Below are 16,888 nucleotides of genomic sequence, written 5' to 3' on the forward strand. Positions count from 1 at the left end.
AATTTTCATTTCTTCCTGGATTCTTTACAGATTGGTATACAGCCTTTGTTTTCTGTTTTCTAGGAGTGCTGGTAACTTTCTAGGGCTCCTTTCTCATATTTTTGTTCTTAATGGGATATTCCTAAAACTCCTTAACAGTATAGAGAAGAAATCTTACCATGCTTATCACAAAAGAGCGATAGTATTGTTAATATGATTGTATTTTCTCTTTCTTTGTAAAGACTTAGAATGGGGCTCAAAATCAACAAGATGCAGTTTAATAGAATTCAATATCATTATACAAAGGGGTTGCTTTAGTTGATGTAGATGTAAGTGAAAGAATGGACCTGTTTTAGGATGATGTGGCAGCATTCCCTTAACCTGGTACTTACTGTGTGACAGTCAGAATAGCAAATTTAGGTATGTCATTGGGGAATGGTTGAAGGGATAGAGATTGTATGGCCAAAAGAGACTATGAAGAGTCTTGATGTCTTGATATTTAAGGATTCGTGTATAAAGAAGAAATTGATTTACTTTGTATACAGAAATAAATACACAAGAGTTGGATGCCCATCTGCCAAGAAGAAGGAATATGCAAGAAAGTCAAAAAAATCACTGTGATGTCTTCCAAATCAAAATATCTATAAAATAAGGTTCCTTTTCTAAGCCTTATCTGTTCATTTTTCATTCACTTTTTGATGTGCTTTTCAGAGTATAAAATGTTAGAATCACTTGGGGCATGTATTTAAAGTGCATATTCCTAGGCTGTACCTCGAACCACTAAATCAGAATTCAGGGAGGCCCAAGATGCCAACACTTTCACTTTTTTTAGTCCCTTGGAGACTTCACCTGAGAGAAAATGTAAAATAAAAAATTGTCTGTATTCCATTAAATGGATAATGATAAAAACTCCAAAATACAGTTTCAAGTTTATATTATTTAAAAATACTATTAGCCCTGGCTGGTGTGGCTGAGTGGATGACTGAGCGCTGTCCTGTGCATGTGAACCAAAGGGTCACTGGTTTGATTCCCAGTTAGGGCCAGGTTCCCAGTTGGGGGCATGTGAGAGGTAACCACACATTGAGGTTTTTCTCCCTCTCTGTCTCCCTCCCTTCCCCTGTCTCTAATAAATAAATAAATAAATAAATAAATAAATAAAATCTTTCAAAAAATAAAAATACTATTAAACATTTTTCCCAAGATAGATCACACATAAAGATAAACATACAGAATCATAAGTGAACACGTACATGAATTTTCACAAAACACACACACTTGTGTAACTTATCCCTGGTCAAGAAACGGGCTATTACTGGCATTCCAGAAGTAGTCTCTGTCCTCTCCGCCACTCCATGGTACATTATTAGAAATTAAGAGGTAAAATTTATAGGATTGAGCAAGGATTCCTAACTTTTCTTGTGCCGTTGATTCCCTCCAGTAGACAGATAAATTCTGTGGACTTCTCAGAATGTTTTAATTACCTGAAATACATAGGATTTTGAAGGAAATTATACTGAAATATGTTCTTCAGGGTATTTGAATAATGTGTTTTTGTGCTGGGATGTGATTTTTAAAACATGTCATTTCTGTAGTGACAAAGTCACTGGTGTTGCTAATACTATGGTTTGTTGCCTACATCCATAATCAGAAGTGCTGAATTTCAGCTACAGGTTAGTGAAAATAAATATGTAAGTTTCCACTGCATCCACATTCACAAAATCTCAGGGCAGGGATCATATAACCTATGGGCCCCAAATTTATAACACCTGCTAATGCAATCTCCTTTTACCTATTAAGAAACTGGGGGACCCAGACAATAGGTTAACTCATCCAAAGTCCTTACAGTTAACAAAGAGGTAAACTCTTACTCTAGAGCCCACATGTCCTGATTCCTTGCCCATTCTTACCTGGGTATAGCAACAATAGTTTATCTGCCACGGCTCCTAAACTTTACTTAATCTTCACATGAAAATAATGACTTGCTATCTAATTCTTCACTTACTATCTATGTCTTGATTTATTACAAACTTACAAATGAGTCGAGACTTACGATAACTTTTCTAAGATCACACACCTAGTGAAGTGGGTAAAAAATAACACTTTAATTTACCCTGTGCCCTGGCTGGGTATCTCAGTTGGTTAGAGTGTCGTCCCCTTACACCAAGGTTGCGGGTTCAGTCCCTGGTCAGGGCACATACAAGAATCAAGCAGTGAATGCATAAACAAGTGGAACAACAAATCTGTGTTTTTCTATATCTCCCTTCCTTTCTCTCTAAAAGTTAATTTAAAAAAGTAAATACTGTGTAAATTGTGATGAGTATCCACAATGCTGGATATTGTTTAATAAATGAAAAAAATCTTTAAGTAATAAGCCTGAGGTGATATAGATCACACAAAAAAATCACTTTTATTATTGTACTTTATAGTAATGAGGAAAGAACTTGATCCTCAGACTTTTTAAAATTGCCATTAAAAAATATCTTCTCTACAGTAGGTTTAGAGGAGGAAAAGTTGGGAGGAGTTTGGATTGAGAGTTTAAAGACCTGGGTTCTATTCCTCACTTGTATTTTTTCATGAATTCATCCAGCCACCTCTCTTGTTCAGCCGTCTGTTGTCTAGATTTGTACCCAATTAGCTATCACATATTTATCAGTTACCTACAAGTTTTTGAGGTTCCAGCTCTCATTAGAGCATTATGTTTTCCAGAAATGGAATATAATGTAAAGTACCTCTCTCTGCTGATTGCTAAGCTCTTCAGTTGAGTGCTGCTTGTACTTACAAGTTCATTTTCAAACTTGAACTTTGCATAGAAACTCCCTGTTGTGCTTTATTTTGCTGATTTTGTTTATTTGTAAACATTCAAGTATTCCTTCTGGAATTTACTATTGTGTAAGAAGTGAAATTCCAGTTCTCTTTCCAAGTGTTTGGTTAGTTCTGTCACCTTTGGATTTTACTGTTTTATTTTTTGTTTTGGTTTGTTTGAGCCTCGGGGACATACTAAGTTCATGACATACTATCATTATAGGTCATGGTGAGGCCCTCTCTTTAAGCAAACAAACATATGCACGCAGGTGTGTGGGCATGCATACATTGCCTTTTATTCACTTGACCTGCTCCCGTATGCCTTTCCCTACTTAGATAACCATTGGAATGTGTTCTTTCAATAGTATTTTTTTATGTGCTGTATTGTTACTTAATTGTGGCAAAATACCACATTCAACCTCCCACCAGTTTCTAAGTATACCGTAGAGTATTGCCAACCACATACACAGTTGTTATGCAACAGATCTCCAGCACCTCCCAGTACTGCATGACAAACTCTGTACCCACTGAACTTCGTACCTTCTTCCCCCCATACCCCGTAGCAGCCACCTTCCTGCTTTTTGTTTCTGAGATTGACTACCTTAGATACCTCATATCAGTTCAATCATGCGGTATTTGTTTTCTTGTGACTGACTTATTTTACTTAGCATAATGTTCTCAAGGTTCATCCATGTTGTAGCGTATGTTTGGGAGTTCTTTCTAGAGGCTGAATCATATTCTATTTAGTATGCCAATCACTGCATTTTCTTTATTCATTTATCCATCAATGAATATTTAGGTTGCTTCTACCTGTTAGCTGTTGTGAATAATCTCTTTGAGATCCTGTTTTCAGTTCTTTTGGATGTATACCCAAAAGTGGAGTTGTTCTTATACATTTATTTTTAACTTTTTTGAAGCGGAACCCCCTTGCTGTTTTCAAAGCAGCTGCATCATATTTTGTTCTTGTTTTTGTTTTTTGGATTTTACTGTTTTACTGGATTTTGAAATATACACCGAAAAATACACAAAATATTAGTGGATTATCACAGAGCAGACATCTAGGTCAAGAAATAGAACTCATCCTTCCATAAACCCTTCCTATTCCTTTTCCCAGTCCATAATTTTTCCTTCCTCACCTTAAGCCTATAGTCTAACACTTAATGTGGCTTAAACTTTTGGAACTTTTTTTTTTTTAATGATTTTATTTTTAGACAGAGGGGAAGGGAGGGAGAATGAGAGGGGACATCAATGTGTGGTTGCTTCTCACACACCCCCTACTGGGGACCTGGCCTGCACCTAGGCATGTGCCCTGACTAGGAGTAGAACCAGTGACCCTTTGGTTCTCAGGACAGTGCTCAATCCACTAAGCCACACCAACCAGGGCTAAAATTTTAGAACTTTTTATATCATACAGTATTTTTTATCTGGCCCTTTTGGTCAGTATTATGTTTGTGTAGATATAAATTGCCCACTTTCATTGCTATAAAATGTTCTTTTTATTTCTGTACTGCAGTTTATCCATTGTGTTACAGATTTTGGTTGTTTCAGTTTCTTTATTCAGTTTATTGCTATTAAGAATATTGCTGCTATGAACGTTCTTGATTTTTTTCTTTTTCTTTTTCTGTGTGTGTGTGTACATAGACATGCATGGACTTACTAGGTCATGGTGTAGGTATTCAGTTATAGGAGACAACACAGTAAAAGGGGTTCTGCCCATTTTATTCTCATGCACAATATTTGAAAATTCTGTTTCTCATCTTTGCCAATGTACTGTCACTTCTTTTAAAATTTCTAACATTGTAAAGGTTATGGGTACATCTTAGTGTGTTTTTAATTTGTACCTTTTTTAAAAGATTTTATTTATTTTTATAGACATGGGAAGGGAGGAAGAAGAAAGGGAAAGAAACATCAATGTGTGGTTGCCTCTCACATGTCCCAACTGGGGACCTGACCCACAACCCAGGCATGTGCCCTGCCTGGGAATTGAACCAACAACCCTTTGGTTCACAGGCCAACACTCAGTCCACTGAGCCACACCAGCAAGGGCTAATTTGTACTTTGTTAACTCTGAGGTTGAGGTACGTGTTTATTGGACATTTGGAGATCTGTTGTATCTACTAAAATTTCTTGCACATGTTTTCTACTGGATTGGCTGTTCTTTTTCTTATTGATTTGTGGGAGGGTTTTTTAAAAATATATTTATTGATTATGCTATTACAGTTGCCCCATTTCGCCCCCTTCACTCCACTCCATCCTGCCTACCCCCTCCCTCCCACATTTCCCCCCTATAGTTCATGTCCATAGGTCATACATATAACTTCTTTGGCTTCTACATTTCCTACACTATTCTTACCCTCCCCCTGTCTGTTTTCTACCTACCATTTATGCTACTTACTCTCTGTACCTTCCCCCCCCTCCCTCTCCCACTCCCCTGTTGATAACCCTCCATGTGATCTCCATTTCTGTGGTTCTGTTCCTGTTCTAGTTGTTTGCTTAGTTTGCTTTTGTTTTTTCTTTTAGGTGTGGTTGTTAATAACTGTGAGTTTGTTGTCATTTTTACTATTCGTATTTTTTATCTTCTTTTTCTTAGATAAATCCCTTTAACATTTCATATAAGAGCTTGGTGATGATGAACTCCTTGAACTTGACCTTATCTGAGAAGCACTTTATCTGCCCTTCCATTCTAAATGATAGCTTTGCTGGATAGAGCAATCTTGGGTGTAGGTCCTTGCCTTTCATGACTTCAAATACTTCCTGCCAGCCCCTTCTTGCCTGTAAGGTCTCTTTGGAGAAATCAGCTCTTATGGGAACTCCTTTGGAGGTAACTGTGTCCTTTTCTCTTGCTGCTTCTAAGATTCTCTCCTTCTCTTTAATCTTGGCTAATGTAATTATGATGTGCCTTGGTGTGTTCCTCCTTGGGTCCCGCTTCTTTGGGACTCTCTGAGCTTCCTGGACTTCCTGGAAGTCTATTTCCTTTGCCATATTAGGGAAGTTCTCCTTCGTTATTTGTTCAAGTAAGTTTTCAATTTCTTGTTCTTCCTCTTCTCCTTCTGGCACCCCTATAATTCGGATGTTGGAATGTTTCAAGATGTCCTGGAGGTTCCTAAGCCTCTCCTCATTATTTTAAAATCTTGTTTCTTCATTCTTTTCTGGTTGGATGTTTCCTTCTTCCTTCTGGTCCACACTGTTGATTTGAGTTCCAGCTTCCTTCGCATCACTACTGGTTCCCTGTACATTTTCCTTTGTTTCTCTTAGCATAGCCTTCATTTTTTCATCTAATTTGCGATCAAATTCAACCAATTCTGTGAGCTTCTTGATTACCAGTGTTTTGAACTGTGCATCTGATAGGTTGGCTATTTGTTCACTGCTTAGTTGAATTATTTCTGGGGCTTTGATACGTTTTTTCATTTGGGCCATTTTTCTTTTTTTTAAATCTCTTTGTGCCTGTTATGTAAAGGGGCAGAGCCTTAGGTATTCACCGCGACAGGGTAAGGCTGATTGCTGTGCTGTGATGCTGTATGTGGGGGAGGGGCCAAGAGGGAGCAATGGTGCCTGCTCCACTCTCTGCCGGATTTCAGTCACTCCCTCCGCTACCCACAATCAAATTGGGCCCCTCTAGTGCTGATTCACGAGTGGGTGGGCTTGTGCATGCTCTAGGCCCCTGTGGGTCTCTCCAACGACCTCTCCTATGAGGCTGGGAGTTTCTCCTGCTGCTGCCTCAACCCCGTGGGTGTTTTCAATCAGAGGTTTGAGGCTTTATTTCCCCTTGCTGGAGCCCTGGGATGCTCAGTCTGCTTCGCTCTCCCGCAGTCCCTCCTGGTTTATCTATGCGCTAATGTGGGGCCGCTGGGTCTGCTGTTGGTTGCAAGGCCTGCCCTGTTAATCCCACAGTCCGCCAGTCTCTGGGGCCGGCCACGTTGTGACAGTGCCTGCGGCCCTGGCTGCCCGTCTCCACCCCTCCTACTGGTCTGGACGAATGTTTCTTCTTTATCTCCTTGGTTGTCCGACTTCCGTGCAGTTCAATTTTCTGTCAGTTCTGGTTGTTTTTTGTTTTTAAATTGTTGTTGTCCTTCTTTTGGTTGTGCGAGGGGGCACAGTGTGTCTACCTATGCCTCCATCTTGGTTTCGCCCCCCCCTTTTTGTTTTTTACACTTTTTGAGTATGAACTCAAAAAGTTATATTTATTTGGAGTATCTTCCATTTCATGAGTTGCCTTTTCATTTTTCTGAATGGTATATAATTTGACAAATTGAGGTTGTTGATATTAATACAATACAATACATCAATGCTTTCCTTAGGTTTACTGCTTTTTTTGTCCTATGTAAGAAATATTCTCTACCCTGTGGTCCAGAAGGATACATATTCCCCATATCTTTTAGATCTGCACTTTCTAGTACTGTAGTACTGTGGAGTACTTTCTAGTACTCTAGCTCCATGTGGCTACTTAAATTTTAATTAAAGAAAATTAAATAAAATTTAAAGTTTTTTTACTCACAGTAGCCACATTTCAAGTGCTCAAGTTGCCATATGACCAGGGCTACCATTTTGGACAGTACAGATACAGGCTGTCTATTGGTGCAGAAAGCTGCTTTGGACAGTGTTGTCCTAGAACCTAATTCTTGAATGTTTCATATTTACAAGGAACTCGCCTGCAGTCCGTTTACAGGAGTGGTGGGTGGTACTAGGGGTCAAGGTCCATTTTCTATGCATGAAAATCATCCAGTGATAAGACCCCCTGGCTCCATCAGCAGTGCCACCTTCATCATAATTCAGGCCTGTTTCTGGGTTCTGCTCCATTAGGATACTTGTCAGTCCATGTATGAGTACCACCCTGTTTGCATTACTTTGCTTTAAAGTGACATAATATCCTTTCTATGTTTATGGAGTCTTTTTACACTTCTGTGGAAATGTGTGATTTTGTTTTTGTGTATTGTGTTTTCAGTGTATGCGAAGTCTGTGTCTCATCTCATTGCGTCATAGTTTTGTCAGTAAGAGCTGTGTTTTCAAGACCCTTCTGTCATGCTGTATGTGTAGCTCGCCCGTTCCTTCTAATTTCTGCACCATACTTCATTTACCAGGTTAACTCCATCCTCTTCTTACCATACAAGCACCATCAGTTTGTTCATTCTTTTTGCTGGAATTTTTGTGCATTTAGAAAACCTTTTTTGAATGCCTGTTACATGCCAGACACTACTGCAGGAGGAGTTGGGAATAAAAGCACTTCCACATTTATTATAGAAAATTTCACATAAATAGATCGTGTGGTTAAGAACGTAGGCTCTCTCTTAGTGATTATAATGCCTAGCCAAGAAAAGGGAAAATGCAAAGAGCTGTGCAAGAAAATCTAAATATGAAGTATTTTATAATACCACAGGGCATCACAATTCTCTGGTTGTAAGAGAATTTTTGTTTTCTTTTTTAATCCTTACCTGAGGACATGTTTATTGATTTTAGAGAAAGAGAGAAACATCAGTCACCCCAACCAAGGATCGAACCGCAACCTTTTGCTCTATGAGAGGATGCTCTAGCCAACTGAGTCACTAGGCCAGGGCTGTAGGAGAGTTTTTAGAATAAAAACAAAAAAGCCTTTTTTGACTTTGATGCATTCTTGTTTGAGCGGCACAGTGTTGTGAACATGGAATTATGTTTCCTTTTCTTAATATTTGCTCACTGTACTTACTAGTTCATGCTGAGAACAAGACTTTATGATCATTATAATGTGAACACCCCTCCCCAAAGCCAACCACTGGCTGCGGTTCAGCTCTCTGCAGTCCCTTGAGTCAGTTACCACTCACGCATCTGTTTTATGGCCTCTTCCATTTGTGACTGCTGCTGTCATCTCTGTCGTCAGTCTTTGTTCCTGTCATCTTGTCTTTTGAGGTCCTTTGCTGTAATTTTAGTGGAGTCTCAGGAGAGAGTAGATGTTAATATATGAGCCCAGCCTGGCATTTCTAACCTTTAGACATAACTTTCTTCTTGTGTGATAGATTTGTTTTTCCTGTTGCAAAGAAACTGCTTCTTGCACTCTATTGATAAACTGCCAGACACCTCCATGATTTATTTTTGGATCATGTTTAGACCCGTGTAGTCACTCTTTATTCTTTAGGATTATGTTCTTTTTCTCTTTTAGGAAATATTTTCATATGTTTGTGCTTTTCTTTAGTTATCATCAAATAAAATGCAACCTGTGTGGACCAAGATTTTTAATATAGAATGATGTGTGCTTGCCCTTGGCTCTTTGTATTGCTTATCTGAATTATATGGACCTTTATGTCTGCTTTTGACTAAAGTTTCACATATATAAGTTACTTGGAGGTAGAGATTCTATGTCATTAAATCTGTAGTCTAGGTAGGACCTAACGTACATAGTGCTATATAGTCTCTTGCTAAGTTTAAAACACAGCATATTAAAATTTCAGTTGCGATTTATAGTAGTTTTCTTGGAGAGTAACATGACAAACCTTTTGAGACTGAGTGAGTTACTTTAGGTGGAAGATTTTTGGAATTTCTCCTAAAGTGGTATTAGTGTATATATGTTTAATGAATTGGGTTGTCTAATTTGGTATAAGAGTATGGTAATGAGACAGAGGTTCTTTTTTGACTTTTTACCCCCATTCTGTGGTGTGCTCTGCATTTTTAACATTTGGCAACCCTATTCAATAACGATTGAAACTGCCATCAGAGGGTCCAAATATGATGGTAACCGTGAATGATCGATCCAGATAAGCTGCTGGAAAAAACAACCCAAAATATGCTTTTAAGATGATGATTCAATAAAGTTTTCTTTTACATGGAGAATAATAATATGTTAAACATTTTATTTGATAATTCACTTGTTTAAAATAGTTGACAATAATATCTTATGTTTCAACTATTTTTTCATAGGTTATTCTGTGAACTAGACTTTGAATATTTTTGACGGAACGATTTTTAATGATGTGATGATAGGTTAAAAGATGAAATTCTGAACATGGTTAGAATTTTCACTTTCGCTAAGGTATCATCAGTGTTAATGAAAGTTCACAAGTAGTCTCCTTATCCAATCGCTTAACCTATATTCACGCTCACTGATAGTAAATGAAATAAATCATTGGTGTGTGCCAGGCTCAGGAGAAGGCTGGTTGCAGGATGGTGAGCCCGTGTGTTGACAGGGCTGCCGGGTCATGCTGAATGTGGACTTCATGAGTAGCAGAGCTCTGAAACTGTCGTCTTGGTGGGGGTGGGTCAGCTGGGGCCATTACATATATGAGATTTCTCCTCTTACAGAGTGTCTGAGCAGTGAAATTACCTCAAGGGAGGCAGCAGGAAGGGCACTGAGGAGGACAATATACCATTAAATAACTGAGAACTTGAGCCTAAAGAGAAAAAAGGTGTGCCTTAGCCAGCTGTTTCTGACAAGCTCTTCTCATTTAATCTTTGCTTTTTAGATGAGCACTCTTGTTAGGATGCCCAGGTCTTTTTATCAGTATGAGCCTACACTGCTCAAAATATAATGGTAAATTAGTAATCAAATTGATCCATATTTCAATGTCACTTTGCCTAATAAATACGGCTTACTCATTAGGCTTTATTTAGCTTTTCCTTTTTTTTCCTTTGAATGTTTAAACAACCACAATATAATTCTATATATAATACAGGTAATGAATTAATCAGAACCCGCAAGATCTGTTGGAACTGATTACATTTTACTATTTTGAAATATTTCTAAAAAGCGGTCCAAATATTTTTGTTTTCATTTTAGAACAAAATCCAGTCTCATAGCAGAGGAGAATATAATGTTTACAGCACCTTTCAGAGCCATGAACCCGAATTCGACTACTTGAAAAGTTTAGAAATAGAAGAAAAGATCAACAAAATTAGGTGGTTACCCCAGAAAAATGCTGCTCAATTTTTATTGTCTACCAATGGTAAGTGTAATTTTTTTTCCATGTACACATGTTCTGTAGGACACATCACCCTTTTCAAAGAGGAATACTTGTTAAGAGATCTCTGCAAATAGTAATTTGGAAATATTTCTTTACCACATGGAATATAAACTCTTTCTGTTTTTGTCCTTTCTTCTTTACTCTCATTTAGTTTTTAAATTCTGTGAAAGAGATTTTCGGATGTTGGTTTTCTTTTAGCACACACACAGTTTATAGTGAAAAGAACAGGCTGTTACCACTGCATTTAGGTCTTACTCTATTCCTGCCACTTCTTGGCTTAGCCTCAGGCAGGTTACTAAACTGGGTCAGACTTCCCTCCTCTGCAAAGTGGAGATGATAATGTGATAACTCCTGAAGTACATAATATATGCTCAGTAATTGTTAATCTCCATTCTTCCTCCTTTTTAAGTGTGCCAAAACTCTCCAAAGATTATTTCAAGCTGCTATAAATGGATACTCAAAAGTATCCATTCAAGGATACTCTCTAGAAGGGCACTTTTCTTACTTGATCCTTGTCAGCAGGCTGGATTTGACATACTGCCTTCTTCCCAACAAGCTTCATGGCTGGAAAAAGTTTTTTCCTTACACTGTTTTTTCTCAGGAAAAGTTTTTAAGTGAGGGTTAGAATTGTGTGATGACTCTACCAGAATTTAAACTTCTTTATGACAACTTAAGAATTGAGAGTTTTTGTTGTTGTTACTTTAATTTTTTTTTTTTTTTTTTTTTTTTTCATTTAAGTTGCCGTGACTTGGTTTATCCTTAGGGTGCTGTGGACTGAAGAGAGTCATTAGAGTGACTGAGCGATGCTCCCAGGTTCTGGGGAGTCAGAGTCTGTAAAAATGCAGATAAACTTATGTGAGGCTGGCACAAGAATTGGAGGAAATCTCTCTTATTTTCTCATGTCTTCACTATTCATAAAAGCAGACTTTTAGCACTTGGACCTTACCATTCTTGACCATTCACAGACTGTGAACTCAGGTGACTTCTGGGTGACATGGTGGAAAATATGAGTTGCCCCTTGGTCCAATTTAGGTGTTATCACCCTCTGTATCTAGTTCTTCAAAATGCACTTGGCAAAACGATGCTGCTCTCTGACACCACAGCTCTCTGACACCACAGACGTCTGTTTCTTCCTGCCCCCTTTTTTTTATTATCAAGGTGCTCCCTTACCAACCCATTGACACTTGCGCTCTCTACTCCCTTTTTTTGTATAAGCTCTGCATTCCCCTCTTTTATTATTAAAAAAAGAGGAAAAAATGACTTAAAGCTTATAGCTCTGACAGCATCATGAATAGAGCTGTTTATTTATGTTGGCTTCTAATATTGGTTCAGTTTTAATTTATATGGTAAATGTTTCAAATAGCATTTCAGGTACTGCTTTTTTCTTTGACATCAAATAATGCACAATTTTATTATTTATATAGTTTCTACCTTTGGAATTAAATGTCCAGAGGAAGTGTCTTGCACAGTTCATGTATTGAAGTGTTTGCTTTTAATAATTTGCTAGTTTACTTCTTAGTGGCTAAATTATCATACTTTTTATAACGGGGGATTTTTAACCTAGAGGCTGAAATAGAATAGTGTAATGAAGACCTACCTACCTGTCACTCAGCTTCAGCAATTCTTAGTTCATAGCCAGTTCTCTTTCTCAGACCCTTCTCCTTCCCCTCTTCTCAGTTGTATTTGAAAGCAAATTCCCTTTCAGTTTGTCTATGGATTAAATCTTAAATAGCTTTCAATTCCTAGCTTACGCTCGTGTGTCTTCCTTGTGCTTCTCTGTGGCTTGAAATGAGCAAGGCAGTGTATCACTGGATGAGCTTTTCTAGACTAATCTTTACAAAGGCTCAGTGTGAGGGAACACCCTGAGAATCCCAGGGGTGGGGGCGAGGGGTGTGAATCATTGTAGTACAGTACTTTTCTGTAGACAGAATCAACACTGTGTCCCAAATAGGCTACCATGTAAATTTGAAAAGTAAATGATTAATAATAAAACTTATTTTAAAGAGCATTGCACAGTGCATTATAGGTTTTTGTCTTTGTTATTGTTGTTAATGAATACTAAATACAACACAGGTGTTAGAGGGCCACATTATTTTTGTGTGCTAACGTAGAGTCCAGTGTAGAAGGATAGAACAGGAATGGGAGTTGTACAGACTGCTGTGTCTGAGAATGGTGGGGTGAGAAAAGGGATGGCAGGAGTAGCACTTGAGGTGTATCTGAAAAGCATGACTCTTTAAAAAGAGAAAAAGTGATTATGGGAAAATCTGAGTAATAGCTTTATATCAGTGTGTATAGTTTTCTCTGTGAAGTATAGAGTAATAATACCTCCTCCTCCCAAATGTTAATGAATGGGTCTTTATATTCACGGGGTTAGAAATTCCTGTGGAAAAACAGTAGATAATGGGACCAAACATTTCAGTTTTGATTCACCAAAACTAATCTTACTTTCATACTTGAGTTGGCTTTCCATGATCATCATAAACTGTTTGATATTTCCCAGATCGCTTTTCCTTAATGACTTTATAGTCATCTCTTACAACTTTAGTTCATTTAATGTATGTTCAAGTGATTTTATTCTCTTTACCTTAACTTCTTTTGCCTTTCTCTGAGTTCTCCTCGACTCCACATTGCAAAAAGGTCCGCCTGTAACCTGTTGACCATGGATGGGTCTTGAATATATAAGTAATACAAAATTCACTCATAAATAGGTTGCTTTTTAACAGCTTGTTAATAAGCTATTTGGAGCTTATATAAAACTGCGTTCCCCCAGAGGAAATATGGTAGCATGGTTTTACCTGACCCACCCCTGAGCCTGCAGCCAGAAGCATACATGGACTTTTGGACTTCCTGAACACTTCTTTAATTACTACAGTTGACAATTAGGGCATCACCATGACACAGAAGTTCTTAATTTTGTGGAAGTAACAGACATCCTTGCACATTTTACAGTTCCCTTCACAGAAAAGCTGTGTGTCAGCCCCCTCACCTTGGCTGCCTGTTTATGGAGGTTGGTCATGTGTCACCACCTGTGGGCCAGAGACTCCAGATTTAAAGGTCACTTCCTTAGAGCATATGAATGAAAAAATTTTCTTTAAATTTTATGTCATATTTGTTAAAACATTTTATTTGCAGCCTGCCTTGTCCCCAAGCACTGCACTGAAATTATGTAGTGCTTCTGTGACTGTGTTAATGCTGTTAAAAACGTTTTTTTAACCCTCTTAAGTCACAAATGTTATCACTTTGAAATTTAAGTTTGTTTCTTAAAATATTTACCATTTTTTCATAATTTTAAAAGGATTTTCTGTTAACACTATTAGGAAACACAAACTAATTTCATCTCATTTGAAAGTTTGATATGTGTATTGTGATTTCTTTATCTGGATCTTTAATAAGGTTGATGAATTTGAACAGGCCATAAGACAGTTACGGGGATTGGGTGGTAGGCAGGGGACGTTGACATTCTAATCATCTTTAGGTGATAATTTCTCCTAAAATACAGAATTTAGGCTTGACTCATTTATATTCAGATTTGGGGATAAAATATTCTAAAGTATATAATTATTTATCTAAATTATGTAAATATATAAATTAAATAGCACACAGAAAACACACATCACTGAACTTTAAGATAATTAGAAACATGATTCCATAGGGTTTAAATGAAACACTAGACGACAAATCAGTAGGGTTGACTGTTCCTTCTGTCTAGATTTCATCTTCGCAAAAGGTATCCACAGGGGCAGCTGGCAGAGGGAGGTGGCTAGGCCAGTATGTGTCTTTATACATTAAGAATGTGATATTTTTATATGAGTGCAATTTTAGGATAACACAAAGTGTTAAGTTAATAAGCACGAGTCCATAGTGGCATAAATCATTGATTGAACAAATAAGTGAGGGAGAAGACACTCTTCTTATTGGTGAATCAAATAATATGTGGATAGATACTACTTCCTATAGGGAAGGTAACTTAATCCTCCCTGTAAGGGTGGAATGGACTTAGTGACTACAATGGAGAAACCTGGCACATACTGCCTTAACCAAGTGATCAGAGCGGAGAGGTCCTGTGCCTACTGTGCATCCCCTCACTTTACCTCTGGCGCTCTTTCTAAAAAACTCAAGATTCTGGTTTGGTCATGAGAAAGCGGCAAACGTTGAGGGACATCCTACAGATTACCTCATCTCTGTTCTCAGAACTTCACGGTGATGAAAAATAAGGGAAGTGTGAGAAATTGTTCAAGTGAGAGAGACTGAGACTTGACAACTAAATAAAGTGTTGTTTGGGTCCTGGATGGGACCCTGAAACAGAAAAGGGAAGTTAGAAAACCTGGTGGAATCTGAGCAAAGTCTGGAGTTTAGTTAATAGTAATGTACAACATTAATTTCTTAGTTTTAACAAATGTACCAGGTTGTTGTAAGCTGTTGACATCAGAAGAAACTGGGTGAAGGGTATATGGGAACACTACTGTCTTTGTAACTTCTCTGTAACTCAACATAATTCCATAATAAAGGTTTATTTTAAAAAATAGCATTTAATGTATTCTCAAGATGTAAGAATTTTGTCCTGAAGGACTTGGGGAAGTATGACTTTTTTTTTTTTTAAATCCTCACCCGAGGATATGGTTATTGACCTGAAAGAGAGAAGCATGGATGTGATATGTATGCGCCCCGACCAGGGTAGAATCCAAACCTAGGTATGTTCCCTGACTGGTGATTAAACCCGCGATCTTCTGGTGTATGGGATGACCCTTCAACCAACTGAGCCACCTGGCCAAGGCAGGACATATGCTTGTAATCAGTCAGTTTTTTTTTTTCCAGTTCTTATTAGCTACTTATGAATCCCTAGTACAATGGGAAAATAATAGATTTAAACAGAGGAATCCAGACCTGTGAAGTAATGTGTGGACTCTGGTAGGATCTGCTAGAAAGTGTGGCAGCAAGAGAGACGGATTCCTTACAATTTTTATTCTAAATAGTAATTAGGCTGTATTAAACTATTTTGTTGTTTGTTTTCTCTTAAAAATTAAATATTAGCCCAGGCTGTTGTGGCTCAGTGGATTGCATGCCGGCCTGCAAACCAAAGGGTCGCTGGTTCGATTCCCAGTCAGGGCACATGCCTGGGTTTGGGCCATGTCCCCAGTAGGGGGCACGTGAGAGGCAACCACACATTGATGTTTCTCTCCCCACTTTCTCCCTTCCTCTCTTTCTAAAAATAAGTAAAAATCTTTAAAACTTAAATACTAAGATTATATATGTATATATTTGTATGTATGTACACATGTGTGTTTATATACATAGAAATTTTTCTCCTCTGGCTTTATTTAGTTTTAAAGGACAAGAACCTGGCTATGACTTTATTTTAATATCAAATGGAGTTTTATGAGTTCTATTAACATAAAATATAATTTCTGCACTGTATTTCTGTTTATGTGTTTTTTATTTACCTGGTAATAAGTTTTGGTTTTTTTTTGAGTCATATAAGGGATTTTATTCTTGGGATCTTTTTAGGTGAAATATGAAATACCATGTTTAAATATACCATAAAGTGTTTTTCTCCTACCATTATTAGTCTTTTTTTGAGGACTTACTTTATTGTCTCCCCAGATAAAACAATAAAATTATGGAAAATCAGTGAAAGAGACAAAAGACCAGAAGGGTATAACTTGAAAGAGGAAGATGGAAGGTATAGAGATCCTACTACAGTCACTACACTACGAGTAAGTATGAATGGTGCTCTGTGTTTGTCTTACATATTCTGTACTCTGAGCAGAAGTTGGAGAGAGTCATTACAGTCTGCCCCCATCTCAACAGTTCTGTAGATGGGAGAGGAAAACCCCCATGTTAGGGAGACCCTGGCCTACATAGCGATCTCAGCTGTGGCCAGGGGCAGACTCAGTACTCGACACAAAACTGCTCCACACTGGGCCACATGCTCTCTTGCTCTTGTGGTTTGACTATCGACTATTACAAGCTTAAGTTTCAAGATTAATTTTCTTTGGAAATTGAAAAAGTAGAAATAGACCAAATTTTATTGCAGCTAAAAAAAAACCACCAAGAATTACACACTCTGGGCTAATTTCCTTTTTAGCCACTTTAATTTAAACCATAAACATTTATTAGCTTTGTAAGTCTTTCAAGCAAAAGATTGGAACTAGGAAGAACTGCAACTTCTAATAGTATTGCTA

General features: G+C 37.7%; 1 protein-coding gene across 2 annotated transcripts in view; it reads left to right on the forward strand.

Moving 5' to 3' along the window:
* The window catches only part of PPP2R2A (protein phosphatase 2 regulatory subunit Balpha), a 92,749-nt gene that overhangs the window by 63,187 nt on the left and 12,674 nt on the right, over window positions 1–16,888 (forward strand). For both annotated transcript variants that reach the window (XM_024560967.3, XM_024560970.3), the window contains exons 4-5: window positions 10,523–10,688; window positions 16,308–16,420. In XM_024560967.3, the coding sequence (XP_024416735.1) occupies window positions 10,523–10,688; window positions 16,308–16,420 (279 nt within the window). The remainder of the gene's footprint in view (window positions 1–10,522; window positions 10,689–16,307; window positions 16,421–16,888) is intronic.

This window comes from Desmodus rotundus, chromosome 9 (assembly GCF_022682495.2).
Source record: "Desmodus rotundus isolate HL8 chromosome 9, HLdesRot8A.1, whole genome shotgun sequence".
Lineage (NCBI taxonomy): Eukaryota > Metazoa > Chordata > Mammalia > Chiroptera > Phyllostomidae > Desmodus > Desmodus rotundus.